The sequence below is a fragment of the Hylobates moloch genome, unplaced genomic scaffold, assembly GCF_009828535.3.
Source record: "Hylobates moloch isolate HMO894 unplaced genomic scaffold, HMol_V3 SCAFFOLD_16, whole genome shotgun sequence".
In the NCBI taxonomy this organism is placed as follows: domain Eukaryota; kingdom Metazoa; phylum Chordata; class Mammalia; order Primates; family Hylobatidae; genus Hylobates; species Hylobates moloch.
The window spans coordinates 82,894,268-82,913,715 of NW_026652291.1; the positions used below are offsets into that span (position 1 = coordinate 82,894,268).

Below are 19,448 nucleotides of genomic sequence, written 5' to 3' on the forward strand. Positions count from 1 at the left end.
TATCTCATTATTTGATCTCTTTCAATAGTTTAATGTGCTGTACACAGTAATGATATTAATGATGATAATATTAATACAATAAATATATTTCAAACACTTACTCCAGATGAGGAATTAATCCTCTCAACAATCCAATGAAGTACTTATTATTATTATCCCCACATTACAGATGAGAAAACTCAGAGGGGTTAAACAATTTGCTCTATGTCATACAGTAAGAAAATAGCACGAGCAGGATTTGAACTCAGGGAGCTTCAGAGTCTTACATCTTAATCACTAGGCAATCAATATTTTACTAGATAATTTTAAAAATCAAGTTTATTGCGGCAAAATTTACATGCAATAAAATTCATTCATTTCTATGTGTACAGGCCAATAATTTTAGACTAATGTCTACTACAGTGTTAGTACTTGATCAAGATACAATCAACGTTATCTTCATTGTATCAATGTTCAAGATACAGAACATTTCCATTTCCTCAAACAATTCTGTCACTTTCCTCTGTAGTTTATCTTCCCAGCCAACCTCCCTTTGCTAGATGACTAGTGATCAGGCTTCTATCACTAATCAATGATTTCTTTTACAGAGTGTCATATTAATGGAATTCGGCAGTATATAATTTTTGTGTGTTTGGTGAGTTTCCCTCAGCGTAATATTGATGGTATTTATGTTATTGTTTTCTTAGACATTTTAAATTCAATGCTTAGTTTACTTATGTTTTATGTAGTTATTGATGGGTTTATACTTAAATATACCATCCTGTTGGTTTGCATTTCTTTCTTCTGTTTTTCCTTCTCCCTCTCTCCTTCCATTCCTTTTTATCAGGAACAGATTGTTTTCAGGATTTATAAAAAAATTAAAATGTAAGATTTCAATTTATTTACTCACTGACTTAACTATATCTCCTTTTACTATGCATTAGTGATTATTTTAGAGTTAACAAGATATAACTTCTCAGAGCCTAATGAGAGTCAATATTTTACTTCTTCATATTTACAAGTCATAATTCAAACTCCCTTCAGATGTTCACTATTACCTTATCCTATTCACTTCACTTCCTATATCTCACTCCACAAATGTAACAACTTTACACAACATTATAATTCATTTATCTGCCCCATTTCTTTACTCAAATATATCTTTTACTTTTGTTTACGTTGTAAACCTTACCTTACGGTACTATTTTTTAAGAGCCAAATATGAATATATTTTCTTTTTTTTTTTTTTTTTGAGACGGAGTCTTGCTCTGTCCCCCAGGCTGGAGTGCAGTGGCGCAATCTCTGCTTGCTACAAGCTCCGCCTCCCGGGTTCACGCCATTCTCCTGCCTCAGCCTCCCGAGTAGCTGGGACTACAGGCGCCCGCCACCACGCCCGGCTAATTTTTTGTATTTTTAGTAGAGACGGGGTTTCACCGTGTTAGCCAGAATGGTCTGGATCTCCCGAACTCGTGATCCACCTGCCTTGGCCTCTCAAAATGCTGGGATTAAAGGCGTGAGCCATCGTGCCTGGCCTATAATACCTTCTTTAAAGCCTCTATCTGCTAAGTCCAAAGTCTAACTTTCTTTAAGTTTGGTTTCTACGAACTGATGTTAACATTTTATGGCTATGAATCATATTTTCTATTTATTTGTATATCTAGTGACTTTCAGTGAGTAATGGGCATGGTAGATAGAACATTATAGAGACTCTTCAGCTGTAATCTTTCTCAGAAGGCTATTGGCTCTTGTTATAGCACAATGCTCAGTTATAAATTGACCATGCTGAACTTGTATAGGCTTGGTTTTCCACTACTAATGCAGATCTGTCAAAAGCCAAAATTGTTGCCTTAAATTCTCTAACTTTATGGGACTCAATCTCTACATCTGTCTTACCAATGAATCTTATTGGGGCTTGCATTTAGGTTGTTTTAGAGAATGTCTAGAGAAGGCCTTTCTCCCAGGTGTGATTCTAGCCTTTCTGGTTTCATTGTGCTGCCAGGGGTTTTATGAGATCTCTCCACTCTCACAAAGTTTCATGGCGGAGACTTCAATATTCCATGCTGCTCTCCTCTCAGGTCTCCTTGCTCTCCCCATCTTTATTGTGCTGTCAATCCCACAAAGGTTGCTGTATTTTAAGTCTTGGTTTTTCTAGTCTTCTACATATACAGTCTAGCCTTCAGCAAATAGTCACGAGGGAACCCCATACAGGCTTCTGCATTCAGCCCTGCATATCTCTTTCCTTTCCGTTGCCCTGACCCACAGATTCCAGTGACATCAATTGTACAGTACACTAATCTTTGTTCCCTGACTGAGTGGGATCTTCACATTCTGCTTGAATTTCGGGGATCTGTGGCAAGGTCAGGAAATTTTCCTCAGGCAGAGAACTGGACTGTCATGGAGATCACTCCATTGGTTTCTCTTTTCTCATCCACTGCAGTCCTACCCTGTTTTTTTGTCTATTCTCTAAAAAATGGTTTCTAATATATTTTGCCCATTTTTATGCTTGTTTAGGGCAATAGGACTTACCTGATATCATTTACTACTCCTTGGCCTTAAGAAGATCTCATTTTGATAACAGATAATGATGTAAATTAGTAATATGTTAATATATACACTGCACAATATCCATATAAAATTTCCATATAATGTAGTATATAAACTTATTTATATGAATATGCTACATAAATTATAATGAACAGAAAAGACAATATAACATTATCGTTAATTAAATCACTCAGAGGGTAGCCTTAACATTTTGGTGTATGTTGCTTTAGCTTTTAAAAAATATTTACCTGCATATGTATCGTTATATGATATAGAGTAGCTTATCCTTCAACTTTTTAGAGAAATTTTCTTTAATTATTTACACATAAGACCACAGGTATGCATATAATAGAAGTATAGAAATATGGGTATCCACTTTTTAAGCACAAACTGCATTCTTTATATCACAGCTGGATGACTCTGGCTTCATCTCTAAATCTCTCATTCCCTCAATTCCTCATCAGGCAAATGATAACTAAATGATGATAACTAGCATAAGTTTTCAGTGAGAATTAAAGTATGTAAACCATATATTATTTCTCATATAATCAGCACTACATTTATTATTATATGAAGATATTCAACTAAGGTTTCTCTATTCCTCTATTGATGTATTAGGTTATATTAATGCATTCCATAATATTGAACCAATAGTATATTACAGGAATAACATGTACTTTATAATAGACCATTTACTTTTTATTATAAGGCTGAATCATTTCTAGTATTTTATTTTGGAATAATTCATGTATATTTATCCTTATGGTTGTCCAGTTTTCTTTTTTGGTTTTATCTTTCAGTGTCGCATTTTCACTTTTTGCTTCAAAATTACCTTCTATCATTTTTCCTCTTCAGGATAAGAAAGAATCTCAAACTCGTCTTCCACAGAACTGACTTTAATTTCCATAGCATATTGGTTTTTTCTGTTGTTTTGTTTCTAATGTCATCTTTATTCTGCTATTACACTATTTAAAGTGTATCACTCTTTTGTGACCTCATAGGATTCTCCTTTATATCTAGACTTTATCCAATTCCATCTTTTTCTTGATCCACTGTTCTCTTATATTCTTTCATAAAGTTCATATTATTATATGCTTTGTTAAATATATAAAGCATATGCTGTACACATTTTACTTTCACTTGAAGTAATTCAGTAAGTCTTTTTCACCAGTATATGTTTCTTCTACTATGTGCCATGTGAACCAGTTTTTATTCTATAGAATCTTCATTAGAACCTCATGTTTTTCCTCTCCCCATTTTCTTCCTCTTTATTCATTCTTGAATAATAAGAAGTAATCCTTTGGCATTTTTCACCAGACAATTCTTGAGGCTTCTCTTATACCCTTTCATATAGAGTTTTATTTCTCTTGGGTTGCATGACCTTTTATTTTGATTTAATTGACAGGAAATACATCCAATCAAGAAATGCACTTTTTAGAAAACATTAAAAGAATATTTTTAAGATCTATTATAGTTCGCCAACAAAATAGTGCATACTATATGTCCTTCAGAATTCATGCATTTTAATAAATACATGATATAGTAAAACATATTAATATGTGTGACTTATCCTTCTTACATCAATAATGATAGGGTATTGCGTCAGTACTGAATATTGTTTCTCACTGACGGAATTCTGTTTGCCTGTAATTATGTTTATATTTCTTAACATTTTCTTTTTACATATGTAATATAAATTCAAACGAGTTATTTCTATTTATGTTTGTTGAATACATAATATGTAAAAAAATATTTTGCCCAGGTTTAAAGAAGCCAGGTCTGAATTTTCCCAGAGTTATTACTAGGTTTGAGAATAGGCTAAACAAGGTGTATTCAATTGCGGCTAGATGTCATTTAAAAAGGCAAATTTTACTTGTTTGATAAGAAAAAGACACAGAACTACAACTGATTGAAATAAATCTTTCAAATATAATTTCAATGTTTTACATATATAGTAATAATTATATGATCATCCCAGTCAGGGAATGCAAACTACTTATTACTGATATATTTTAGAGGTGATGAGAAAAGCAGTGTTAATCAACAAATGATTTTGGAACTTTTCTCCAAGGAAGTTTCCAGTTCTTAAGTTTGTAAAAGAGAAATCAGTGCCAAAAGATATTTAAACTTATGTCAAGTCATCTTGGTCAACAAAATTAGAACTTGTGAAATAGAATAAAGCTATTCAAGAGAAGTTAGATTCAGCAAAGCTGATTCAGCACATTATAGTATTATAGTAAAAAAACTCTGAAGTGAATATGATGGATTGTGTTAATACTCCTTAAAAGTAAGTTTAAATCCCCAGAGACACTGTGTCCATGCTTTAGTAGACATCAGATACCAAAACGTATAACTTTAATCATCCCCAAGGATTTTCAGTTTTATGGGATTTTTCAAATTCTATAGTTCTAGAATATAAGTTTGCAGAAGCTAAGCAAAACTCAAACTTTTTCTTTTCCTTAGTTTCTTAATTCTCATCTTTTGGTCACCACTCTCCAAAAATCAGGTGCTAGAGCTTAGAGGACTTTAGTCAGCTCTTACGTTTAACAACTGCAGGCAAAAAGGCTAAATGACACAAGTGCTGTCTTATCTCATGAATAATGGCCAAAACTGTGAGGTTATTCATGGCATTATGCAATAGCCTGATTATTATTTTAATATTATTTAATATATATTATAATATAAACTATAATTTGCATAAATAATATTTATCACTACTGTTACCTAGTTCTCTTAAGTTCTTAACATAATTTTACTTTTAATTATTGTACTATAAATATGTATTGTATATATTTTAGATAAATAATTTAAGTATATGTCCTAAAATGTGCATACATATTCCCAATAGAGTCTTGAAATTGCCACATTTACATGACTTAATTTGTAATTTGGTTTATTCTGAGGTCTGGAGATCACTTGCATACAAATCGCATTGTTGTTATGATCAGTAACACAGACTTGCTGAGTTTCACATTTCATGAAAAATGAGGATGTACCAAAATCATCCAGCTCTAGGCAAGATCTACGTATATTGATAGGTAATTGACAGCATCATTTGTTTTATACATACATACAAAGTGAGAAATTATAAAATCATTATTTTCTGCTTGAATAAAAACAGCTGCCCATGTCCACTGATATTATTTTTTTCAACATATAATTGCAGTGGTATCCTAAAAGAAAAATGTCAGTTTATTTTCTACAGGTATTACCATTCCTTCTGGTGCACAGGTGAATTTGTACATTAGAGTCCAAAATGTTTTTAAATTATAGCTTTCCTTTCTATTTCTCTGATGTAAGTCAGATCCCTTATGCTGACCTTTTCTCTCTTTGGTTCCATCACTTTCTCCTCTCTTCCATAAGCACGGTATTCTCCATTGTCATCCATTGGCTCTGTCTATTCTCATATTCTTTGACCTTTGTTCTTCACCTCCTATATAATTACCTCTTTTGGAGGATGCTTTATATTGCTTCTCTTCCATAGACACTTTTATTTTAATGTACCCCTCAGTGTTCTCTCCATTGTTCACCCACACCATGGGCTTGTTCTACATTTTGATAAATATTACTTTCTGATTTTTATTTTATTCAGAAATTTATTACCTCAAAAAGATGATGAGCTATTTGATGAATAAAAAAACTTTTATCATATGTGTCATTTATTCTCTATAGAATCCTAAACACTAGGATTAGGCACACAGCCTACGCAATTCATCCTATTGAACAGAAATGAATGAATTCAAACCTAAGGGTAAAAAATACCCATCATAATAAGTCCTTAATGTCAATGAAATTAGTTTTAAAGTTTGGTACACTGGATGAGAAACAGAAGCAGTTAATTCAATTGCATACCATCAATTCAACTGATGAAATAATATTGTCTGTTAATTATACTGAAAATGAGACTTCCATGGTTTGAAGTAGCAGCCTTTCTCAGCGGCTGAGTTCTCAGCCTTCCTCAGTTCATGTCACTAATTTTGCTTAAACACACTAGATTTTATTACATACATTGTCTAAGGGACCATCATCAATGAAGAATAGAAAAAATGAGTTTAGAAGTAGTTAGTGGTTCAAACCTGGATTCTAAAAAGATAAATGTATTAAAGATTACATATAGTTTTACTAGCAGGTCTATAACAAGTATCTGTAAAAAGAGTTTTATTAGACATTGTAATAAGTCATGGCTAGATTCTATCCACCTCCTCAATTTTAAATTCATCTCATTTAACAAAGCAGTTTACTGAATGAATATCTTCCACCTATAGCATTATTTTCACATTTACAGCATTGGCATTAGCAGTATTAAATACAAACAGGACTTCACTGAGAGCATTGACTAATTCTTAACAGAAAGCGTGACTTAATATCAACTATTATCAAACAGCTCACGGTTTGGTAGTTATTCCCTAATATCTAAATGGAGAACACTAAGGAGCCTTATCCATCCCCTCAGCCACCTAAGAGTTGTCTTCTTCAAGGAACTGAATTCTGAGAATTTATCAGAATGCAAATACCTTAATATTTTGTATTCATTCCACTGAGATTCTCCTACAGTCAGCGAAATCAAGGCTCTAAAATAATGGCTCCTTATCTTAACATTCCTTCTCATATGGCGTTTAACTCCAAGGGAAAAAAATCCCAATTTGTGAGCTGATTCCTATTTGAGAATATATTTGATATGTAAGCAAGAATCTTGACATTTTAAATTCTAATCAGAAGATATACAGTCTTTGACCAAAATGAGAATAAAAATCAAACTCATAAAATCACGCAAAATACTATCTTTGCTTTCTCAATATCTTGTATAAATATATTTAAGTTCCTATTTAAAATCCTTGAATGCCAGCTTATTTGTTAGAAAGCATTAATCCATTCTTGCCGAACTCTTGCTTAATCTATCTTATCAAGAGAAACTTCAAGAGTAGTTAATTTCGGATTCTTTACATTCTTTCTCTGCATTAAGTTAGATCATCATAAGGTGACATACCCGGTCCTTAATATTGTCCTTAATATTTCAGCTCAAAACAAAAATGTCATTTTATCCTATATTGTGGTTTATCAATATATTACATTTTTATTTGAACAAGTTTTATATCTTTATCCTTTATATGAATATTTTACTAAGTAAAGATATTGCTGATAACACTACTGAAGTGAACTTTTATAATATGCATTTCTCTTTGCATTAATTGTTAAGCATATGTGACACTTTTGCTTTTCTTTTTGCTTTAGTTCCCAGAGCATATAGATGAAAATTCGTTAAGTCAATAATAAACTTCGTCTTCTCTCTTTTTTTTTTTTTTACAATCGACAATGTCTTGATGAAACTACCTTCTATTTCCAAACTAAACTGCATACTTTCAATTCCCTTGTTTTGTTATTCTAATATATCCAGAAGCAAAAGAATCTAGTTTGGATCATTCTTTAAATCTATTGTCTAAATGTTGTTTCTGAGAATCAAATGTAAATAAATCATGGTTACTGCTCTCAAGGAGTTTACAATTTTACAGGGGTCAGTGTGACAAACATTATGATAGGTATGCATATCAGGAGTTTTGGGAACAAAAGGAGCAGAGAAGATAGGAAAGAATTTCAGCAGATATCCCTGAATTGCCTTTTTAAGGAAGGTTATGCCTGACTTAGATGATTAAATAGGAGAAAAAGTACTTATTCAATTAGATAATTAAACAAATATTTATTAATTTTTTGGGGGGGTACTTGAATATTTACATGCAGGACAGGGTGTCATCAGAGGAGACATAAATTCTACTCCCATCAAGCCTACAGTTCAGCAGGACAAAAGAAAAGAGCCTGTGAAGAGGCTCCAGGCACAAGAGAGCTTTACCCGAAAAACTTCAAGTATGACTGGAACAGACTATGAATCTACCCCAAGGAGAAGCCAGAGGGGCATATATCCTTGAGGTCCTGTTACTCTTTTTAGAGAAAGATCTTTACCCTGGAAGCTACAGACTTTTTAAAAAAGACAGCAAGAAAATCAGTTAGCAAGCGAAATTCAGTACTACGCACAGATGAGGACTCAAACTGGTCATTATATTCCAAAATGCATTTCAGAAACCTAAAGACTGATGTCCTCATCTCCAACCTCTCCAACTGTCTCTATATTGTCAATTACTTTGTGTTCCCATTTACCACTCTCCTAAAGCTATCTCCTCTTTGAACATGTACCTCTATATCTGTTTTGCAGCGAATATGGAGACTGTTAGGAAGGCAACTTTCATGTCAGCTTGCTGTTATTGCAGCTAGAAATCTATCAGAAGCCATGTTAGTATTAATACTTAATTCTTTTTTTTTCCCACTTTAGTGGAAATGGCATCAGTTTCTCTCTTAAAGTCTCATTCCCCAACCAAAGCTCTAAATTCCCATCTAAGCTTACCCTTTTTATTACCTCTTTTTCCTCTTAAAATAAGCCCTTCTGCAATCCCACATCTCTCTATTTATCAGTTCTTTTACAGTCTCCTGCTTCTTCATTAATGAACTCCTCTGCTTTCCTCCTGTTTACTCCATAGTGGAATTAGCTTTCTAGAGACACAACTTTATTGAACCATTCGTATCAAGTACAATGAATGTATTCATAAGTGCCTTACTTTCCTGGTATGATATGACCCTTACATTGCATATTCTTTTTTTAAAGAAATGAATGATGCATTTAACTTATTTTTAATAAGCTTCTGTCTTATCTACTGATCTCATATGAGATCCTTTTTTTTTTGCAAGAACATTAGAAATTCAGTGGATTCATCGAGAATTGAAATGTCCATTAGTAGTCACGGGAATGCTGAAAAAATCTTTTATTATTATCAATGGCCAGATGTTGTATCACTTACATCTAAATCAGCAGGTACTTTAAGGATAACATCATAGTTTTCATTTGGAAACATGTTTATCTCTTCAATCAATTTTGATGAAACATTTAACTAAAAAGAAATTGTACCAGTGTGGCAGAGCTCAACTCAACCTAGGTCCTAGCATGAACACTCTTGTGCATTTCTCTCCGCTTGGGTATGGGCTTGAATTATCAACTCAGTCACATTAAATGGAACAAGAGAGACATTATGAGATATCACTTCAGGGGTTAGGTAATGAAAAATCCTGGGCATGCATTCTGTCTCGCTTCTTAATGGATTACTTGCTTTGAAGAAAGGCTGCTCCCATGTCATGCGATAGCCCCGTAGAGATGTCCACATGGTTAGGAATTGAGGGAGGCCTCCTATCAACAGCCAGCAGGAAATCAGTATCTATAGTCCAATCTCTTAAGGGAGCAGAGCCTGCCAAAAATCAAGCAAGTGGGCTTGGAAGTGTATCCTCCCCAAACTGAGTCTTCAAATTATGGAGGAGTCCTTTTCTGGAAGCTTGACTACAACCTTAGGAGAGACCTTGAGCCAAAGGCACTCAGCTGAGCTATACTTGTATTGACCCACAGCAACGGTGAGATAATAAATATTTGTTGTTTTAAGTCACAAAAGTTTGGGAAATTTGTTATACTGCACATGATAAGTAATGCAACATATTTGACTTTAGTTCAAAGAGGAATCTCTCTTCTTAATAGGGTATTGCTCATTTCTGTATTAGATAATTATGAACCTTCTCAATGGTATACCGTCCTTTAGTCACAGTTAAAAGTTCAAGATTTATTTACAATTACTCACGAAGTTATAAATTTAATTAGGCTATTAGAAATTCAGGACAAGGCATCTTTGAATTTGGATTTCCAAAAGAATGACTAAAACTGAAAATACAATTTGCAAAACCAGGGGCTATAAATGCCTCCTGAGTTTACAGATGAATGAAAGTCTGAAAATAATATATGCAAAGAGGGCACGTTTTAATTACCAGCAGATCTCTCTAATGAACGATCTCATCTAGCTTTAACTGATTACTCAACGTCTGGACCAGGTATTTTTGCCTAGATTTTAGTAAGCAGCATGCCTGCAGCTTGCTGAGAGGAACCCAAGTAATAGACCTGATACCCAGCCTGCAACCTTCAGTCTGATGAAGCAAAGAAATGACACAGGGGTCAAAATGTAAAGGTTTGCCAAGGAATGGAGAACTGTCCTCCTAATTTCCCCTTATCCCAAAATAATCAGAATAAAACTAGCAGAACATCAACTGGACATTGATTGACAATAAAGAAGATAAGACTAACAACTATTAAGTTAAAAGTATATTACAATGATGTATTAAGTATTTTTAAAGTATTTTTTAAATTATTTTAAAATAAAGCCCTAAAATCTAGTCTCATAAATAAGGTGAACATATTTTATGACTTAAAATAATTCAAAATATTGGTCTTGGAAATATTTATTTAAAAATCAATTAAAATACGTGATCCAATGTAAACTGGAAGAGGGGAAAGAAAGTACATGAAACATATTCGAAATAAAGAGGAAATAGAGTATACATTATTGACAAAAAGGAAGAATTAGAGTTGAGCTAATCCTACATTAGTAATAATATAGTAATCCCAGAATAAATAAAATGGCTTGGCAATTATGTGATTTGTTTCCTTTCATTGGTTTTTTAAGTGATTCCCAGTCTAGATTCTGTTTCTGAATGATTTTACCTATTTTTATGTTTATTTTCCTAAATCAAATATCTCATTATGCTTTTTGATTGCAGAAAATCTAATAACTCAGCCACTACTAAATAACTGTCACATACTTAGGTAGGCTTGCAAAATCTTCCAACAAGTGTTCCTGCACAGTAATGAAACAGGCAGATTCTGTCCAGCTTCCCATGTTTGTATTATGGCCTCACTACTTAGCCATATGATGGGCATGGTAACTAAAGTTCTTTGTATTTCAATTTTGTTATCTATGAAACAGGATAATGATTTTAATAAGCACAAATGTTGATCGTGAAAATTAAGAGAAATAATCCACAAAGTATCCTAGCCCATGGTGAGTACTTCATAAATGTCAACTATTATTTTATTGTTGCAATTATTATTGCTATTTCAGATTCAAAGTAACCTAAGATGATGAGTGTCTGCCATCTGGTTGAAGATACTATGTATGTTGCCTAATTTAACTTAAACTACAGCTTTCTGAAATAATAGTTCTTATTCTCATTTTACAGATAAGAAAACTAAGGTTCAGACATTTTAAGTGATTTCTCTAAAGTATTATAGTGATGAAGTGCTACAGCCAAGTTCCTGCCTGGGTCTCCTGACTTCAAGTTTATAGTAGTTTAACTTCTCAAAAGCTTTCTGGCTGGGCACAATGACTCATGCCTGTAATCCCAGCATTTTGAGAGGTGGACGTGGGAAGATTGCTCGAGACCAGCCTGGGCAACATAGCAAGAGCCTGTCTCATAAAATATAAAAAATAAAAATAAATTATAAAACAAAGCAAAAAAACCCAAGTGCCGTCCGTTTAGGCTTGTCAGTATACTGTGAAGAATACTACTTAATGCTGTTTGGTATGAGTTTGAATCCCAGCACAGCCACTTACTTGGCAGTTCACACAAACTTCTTGAGGTTCAGTTTTCTCCACGGTAAAAGGTGGACAGTGATGTTCACTTTTACAAATTTAATTGAGAGTATTACTTAGCTTAAATAATATGGTGGCTGATACATATTATGTGTCCAACTGTATTAGTGTATATCATATATATTTATACTATTATTTTATTCATTTATATGAAGACACTAATGTAACCCTAACTTCTCAAATTTTACTTCCTTATAACCAGTGCCTTAACCCTCCCTGTGCTAATCTCTGCTTATTGAAAACATACTCCTTTTGCATACCACAGAAATGCTCTTATTTATATTGATGCAGTGACTCATTCCTTAACTACATACAGATCCACAATCCCTGGTTCAAGCTCTATAGGGTTAGATATGCTTCATTATTCAGAATTTTGTCTTATGTCAGAAAGGTGAGAGATTATATCACTTACATTATGTGATATCTCCTGGAATGGTCTGGAGTAGAATCCTATTATTAAGAACAGTAATATTTTTTGCTGCAAATGGTATAAATGTCCACATTTATTTTGATACAGACTATAAATAGGTTCATATCAGTTCAGGTTATATATCAGGCTAACATGTCATGTCAAATAGTTAAATTTTAAAAATTGATATTCATTTCTCAGGATTTGAGAACTGCACATAAAGAATGGTAGACCTGCATGGTCTTCTTCCCCGCAGAGTTTACTAGGTCTATTCTTAGTGTAATGTCGTGTTCTGTATAGCACAGCTGTGCATCTAATCTTATCCTCTATTACTGTACAAGGTCTCTAAGGGAAGGAAATGTGTCTTTATCTTTTATGCTGTGCAGGACCTACAACGTTCTTAAATCTTACCGTGTGTGTTTGGCATACTTTAAAAACATGAAAAAAATCACACCAATATTTCAAATATGTGGATGGTGCTAAAAATAACTGTCAATATAGCAACATGACAATATTGATTTCATCATGATTAATATGCATTCAGTCACTATTGAAGCAAGTTTCTTTGGAAAGAAGCAGCCTAAATTATGCTGTGACAATTCCATGAGACCTGGTAAAGAATTTAACTCATTGATTGTCTACCTGATTTAGGATTCCAAAGGGAGGTAGGTGACGCTCTAAAATGTCAAATTCTAATCTAAATTAGATGGTGGGAAAAAATTCTTAGTATCTTCTTTTGCAATTTGCAGATAAATCATTTAAAAAGTAAATTATAGCATTCTTTGACCAAAAATTGTTTTCATGCTGTGTGTTTATGAACCTTTTTCTTCTTAATTATCATTAATTTTATAATAATTAGTAATTATTGCTGTCTCACCTATATGTTGTCCATACATGTGATAAAAGAAGCTGAAACAATATGCAGTGTTTGTGGGTCCGTAAGGGTTTTTGGGAGCTATGCTGAAAACAGGACTGAGAAGTCGCGCCTTTTCGCCTTCCAATCTGGGTCGTGATGTCTCAATGTACATATAAAAACCTTAAAACAGACAAAATAAAGTGTTTAAACACATTATTCTTAGGCATAATGAAATTTCAAATCACTGAGAAGTCTTACAGTTTTCATACAAAATAAAGATGGATAGGAAGATTTGTATCTCGTTTATAAAATCTGTATGTGTATATGTAACTAATAGTGGCTTTAACACAAAGAATAAATGATCTACCAAATTAAAGATAAAATGTATAAAAAGTTGAGAACAAATCAGAAATTTAGACTCAAATTATCAAAAAATTCCTATTCTCTCTACTATACATATCAGTGAATTCTGAGAAAAAATTGTCTACAAAGTTTTGTAAATATCTAAATTGATACTGTATAGAAAATTTAATATTTTATTCATAATCTTCAAATATGTGGCTAAAATTACTATTTTATATTTATAGCAGTTTTTAAAAGTCTCTAATTGCTATGAACACAAAAGGTCCATACCTTCTTTGGAGCCACTACGGTCAGCATTAGGTCCTGTATTAGGAGTATATTTTGTATTTCTTGTTGCTGTACTTTGTTTTGTCCAGTCAAAATTATCTGTATCATCTTGAGTGAACAAACAAATATTACCATCTTCAAATCCACAATGAAATTCTCCTGTTGATAAATTTTAATTAAATTAATATTAATTAAATTAATACACATACTGCAATATTTTCATAAGAAAAATGTAAAATATTACATAATAATAATAATGCAATATTGTGATAATGGCATGAGAGCCATAATGGTGCAGAAGATTACAACTAAACATAAAACCAATCTAATTTTAATGAAAAAGTAGAAGAATTTTACATGTAAGTTAATATCTTATTGAATAATTAAGACTCACATAATTTTTCTCTAAAATATCCAGGTAACTGAAATTAAAGAATATAATTTATGCTTGAATTATTGCTGAAGAATTTTCCCAACTCTCATTTTGTCAGTATAGAAACAATCAAAACAAAACTGTCAATTGGAAAATTACCTTTTTTAATTTACCTGAGGGTAGTTTTAAATTGGTATACTTTAAGTTTATAATTTTTCATGCATGTCTAGAGATGCTTTTAAATATCCATTTGCATAAATGGAAATGCGTTTAGGGCAAGCTAATAGCAAATTATTTTGAAAAGTATTTATCCTTCCTACTTTATCTGAATGTGGGTTTCCCAGATACTTGAAATTCAGTATGGAAATGAAGTAATTAAAAGATCTTTTAAAGACTTTGAAGGACTGTGATTTCTTGGATGCCTAACTTATGTTACGTTCAGGGCCAACGTAAGTTCAGAGAAAGACTTTTGCAGCTACCCCTGAAATGTGGGTGGTAGTAGTAATGTTTCTAGGTATCAAAGGTTATCTTATTGCTTGAAAAAATAGGTATAAATAAAGAAGTTGGTAATGTTCACTAGATACATTATTAAAGAGTGTGTATCCTTGAGAAAAAATAAACATAATGTATATTATTTCACTCAGCCTCATAACAACTCTATGAAATCACAATAACCCTTACTCATGAGGCTTTACAGAGGAGAAAACTTTGGCAACGGTCAGCTATTAAATGATAAAGTCAAATGGAATCCAAATTCCCTGGAATTCATAGAGATATAAACACTTAAAGAACAGAGACTTCCATTTTAGTCTCTCTCCAACCTACCCACAGAGCTTAGATTTATCAGATATCCTTGGAAATGGAGCCCTGGTTGAGATAATGTACCTGAATTAACTGAAAATTTTGGGTACTTACAAATAAAAATAAAACAGAAGTCTTTCACTTTCAATTTAGGGAATGAGTTTGTTTTTGTTTTTTAGACTAAACACTTGCTTTATCTCTTTGTATTTATTTATATTCTATATTCTGGGTAGGTAAGGTTACAGGAAATATACATATTTAAGGGAGTCTAAATAAATAAATCAATAAATTTCCAAATAAACAATATTGTACATAAAATATTTATTAGGCACATATTTACGTCACAGACCTTGTACCAAACAAGACATGACTTTTTGATGCTACAAGCTGGAAAAATAATGTTGGTAACAGCAGTGTAGCAGTGTATGCATTTACATACATGCATGTATTTCTTTAAAGATATTTTAGGTATGACATGAAATTCCATTAGTTGCTACTCTGGAGTTTTGAATCTCATAAAGGCAATGTTTGATTTTGAATGTTTTCAGTCATTTAATTACATATCACATATGCCCAAAAAAGAGTCGCAGAACAAATGTACAGATTAAGGATTTCGGTTTATATATCTACTGCCAAGTCTTACTTTTCATATGTTATTTAAAATTATGTATAATGAATTTTTATAACACTGTTGAACCATATTTTTTTGTAATTTAAACTTGGTTAAAAAGAGAAAATATCTTGTCTTTAAAATCAATACAATAATTTTTGAGACCTAAATATTTAAGTCTTTCATAGTAAAATTAAGCAAAAATGCAGCTTACGAAAACTACAAAAAGTGTCAGCTGTGCCTAAAAATTTTCATAGTTTAGGTTATTTTATATGGTGTAAGTTGTTTATAATATTATAACTAGCATAATAATTCAAGTCAAACAAAGATACTTAAGCAACATCAATAGCTCTTGATTCCTCCTAAGGAAATATATCTTTATAATAAATAAACCTATTACTGAAGAAAGTTTATAGAAAGTTGGCAGGTAAAAAGAAAATGAAACTCACTAGTCAAAACCCAAGAATTTTATGATTGTCCTGTCACTTTAAAAAGAGACAGTTATAAATATGTGCAAATACATTTATTCATTTAAAAAGTTTATCAGAATAAAGAATATCTGATAGATAATGATAATGCAGTGAGCTGTACAAACTTTTCAAAAGCCAATGTAATATAAAATACTAAAAGAGTTAATAAGTAGGAAAGTAATAAAGTCCAGGATTTTCACAAAGATACAGAACTGAGAATCGAGTGGATCTTGAATTTTCCACTGGTTTTCTAATTACAACATGATTTTGGCAGAGTTTCTGGGACTACATAGAAATAATTAAAAGATATTTTAAATATTCTCCATTACGTGGTCTTCAAAGTTTTGCTTGACGTGGTCTGCAGAATTTTCCCTGAATCCTTCCCAATATGATGAAAAAATAAAAATAAAAACTCAGGAATAAGAATCCTGATACCCAGTGGTCCTTTTGCACCCAGAGATGATGCTCCTTAGTCCTTTGAACTTGTAAAAAATCTAGCCTTAAATTACAAATAAATAGCTCTGATTTTAGAATATGTCTTCATAGTAAATCCTCTGTTGATTTAATATTATTTTTCAGGGAGAGAGAAGTTTTCATGTATGGGAATATTTTTCAGGTAGATACATATCATCTTATAACGTTTAATATAAAACAAAATAAAACCTTTCCAGAAGTCCCCAAATTTAACAATTTTACAGAATTCATAACCTAAATTAGACCAAATACATTGGGGTATAAACTAGTGTTCTATAAAAGAAAGTCTTAAACCCATCAAATACCAACTTTCTAAGTAACCATACTCTTTTGTAAGTGGAATATAGACATTCAAAGAAGGAAAATCAAAGAAATGTGTGACAACAATAAAAAATGATATGTAATCCCACAAAAGAAAAAATAATCCCACAGCTGCAGAAATAGCAAATATTAAGCAGGTTGGTAAATGGCTCCATATTTCAATATTTAAGAAAATCTATAAATCTCAATTATCAGTAATAAAAAATTTGTATTTATACTTCTATCCTTTGAAATTTAAAATCTACATTTAATGCCAATTTTACTGATTCTGAACCATTGTGTTTTAAACCACCTAAGTATAGTTACTAAACAATCTTTGTATATTTATAAACATTCTATTTTTGTATTTATTAAATATAGTGCCATTTTGTAAGTTAAAATATACTTACTCAAATGAGGATTTACAGGAGCTACAAGAAAAGCAAAAGAAACAAACAAAAAAACAATGTTAGCATGGCTTGAATGTCTTTTATAAATAAAAGTCTAATCAGTATCTCATAGTTCCTTACCAAAACTTAATGATCTTTCCCACCGTGGCCATTGAGATTTATATCTGCAATCCATTTTGTTTTAGAGGATTGAATATAATCTGCTTTGGAGCTCAGCAATAACAGCCTCAAATTACCAAAAAGACCAATGCTAAATAGCACAGGAAATGTTCCCTTTTCAAGGTATAGAGTTTCTGACCTCTTAAATATCTGAACCAGTACCAAACAAAAATACTCAGATATCAAAACTGAGGCTGAAACTAGGCCAATCTATAATCTAGATGATTTAAAAATGAAAACAATTATCTAGCAGAATTTCCACTTTTGTTTTTTGCTGTTTTCTACTTCTACTGAGAGTAAAGTAGAAAGTTCATGGCACAGATGAAAATAAAGCAATCCTGATATCATGTTGTAATATGTGTACTAAAACGAATAGCTACATCAATGCCTTTTTGTTTAATTACGGTAAAATACACATATACACACACACGTATGCATGCACACAGAATTTTAAAATGATGAGCAACACATTTTGTGTTCTGGGGTACCAAAAGAATTTTTTTCCCAGAACACTAATTATATTTGCAATACAAGTGCCAAAGAATTTCCACCCAAAGATAAATGAATACTTTAAATATGACTAACACATCAACAAAAATATCTCTCATCTAAGGGCCAAATTTGTATCTGTATGTATCAATTAACCACTTATCACTCTGAGAAAAATATTCCAACCTGGATGAAGCAGAGCATTGATGTAATTCCTCGGGATTACAATGGGCAGAATGTAGTTTCCCAGGATTACAATGGGCAGTTAATCTACAGTGCAGAACTTATCTGATTTGTCATTTTCTTAGTGGCTGTCATTAACCACCTTTATTAATATTTGTGCTATAGTAATAAAGTCTGATGGGCAAAAATATTCATATATAATTGTAACATTAGTATACAAATGATAACTTTTAACAAACAGAGTAAGTTTTTCAATGATTTTCACTATTCCTACATACAGAAGACAATTCCCATTACTGTAGTTGTTTTTCTGATTCTACATTCCACATTGCAAATTATGAAAAGAATAACATAGAAAAGGAACTGAAAGTGAACTAAAAATAACAATTTAATTTTATGGCAAGATATCGATGTATTTTAATTTTAAAATTAGTAAAAATTAAAATTATTTCATAGTTAATATGAAATTTTTTTAAAATTCTGTGCTATCTTCCAAAGATGTAAGCATCCTTGAATTATAATTTAGTTCTAAGATATGTCATATGTACATGTAAAGCTCTTACCAGACTGAATTTTAATTGAGATTTCTCCTCCAACATTTTAGTCACCAAATTCACTATACATAATGCACTTAACTTGTGAAAATTTGCACATCTAACTTCTAAATATTTCAGTGAGTCCAGTTTTTTCCTCTTTCATTTGAACTTGCATGTATAATTTTTTTATAAATTCATATTATAGACTATTGTGTCCCCATAAAAATGCATATGTCAATGCTTAATCCCCAATATGATTGTATTTGGGGATAAAGCCTTTAGGGAGGTAATTAAGATTAAATTAATCTTGCCCCCAATGCAATGGGATTGGGAGGACACACCAGAGAGCTCTCTCTGCCATGTGAAGAAGACATGGTGAAAAGGTGACCATCTATAAATTAGGAAGAGAGCTCTCACCAGAAGCTAACTATGCCAGTGCTTTGATCTTGGACTTCTCAGCCTCTGAAAGTGTGAGAAATAAATCTGTGTTGTTTACGCCTCCCACTACAGTATTTTGTTATGGCAGCCCAAACAGACTAAAAACCATTAAAGTATACATTGCCCAAACCTATATTACATAAAAATAATTCTAAAAAAATGTTGGAGATCTTAATATGTATGCCTAAGTGTGTAAAAACAATTTTGAAAACTTATTATTAAAATTAATATCTATTTTCCGCGTGTATTTTTCATTTTAGTTTGTTGCCTCAGAGTTT

The 19,448-nt window shown here is 32.0% G+C and overlaps 1 protein-coding gene across 2 annotated transcripts in view; it reads right to left on the reverse strand.

The window, feature by feature from the left end:
- MDGA2 (MAM domain containing glycosylphosphatidylinositol anchor 2) overlaps positions 1 to 19,448 on the reverse strand; it is an 836,747-nt gene that overhangs the window by 19,996 nt on the left and 797,303 nt on the right. For both annotated transcript variants that reach the window (XM_032179359.2, XM_032179361.2), the window contains exons 12-14: positions 17,366 to 17,386; positions 13,931 to 14,086; positions 13,319 to 13,477 (exon numbers count right to left, since the gene is read on the reverse strand). In XM_032179359.2, coding sequence (XP_032035250.1) covers positions 13,319 to 13,477; positions 13,931 to 14,086; positions 17,366 to 17,386 — 336 coding nt within the window. The remainder of the gene's footprint in view (positions 1 to 13,318; positions 13,478 to 13,930; positions 14,087 to 17,365; positions 17,387 to 19,448) is intronic.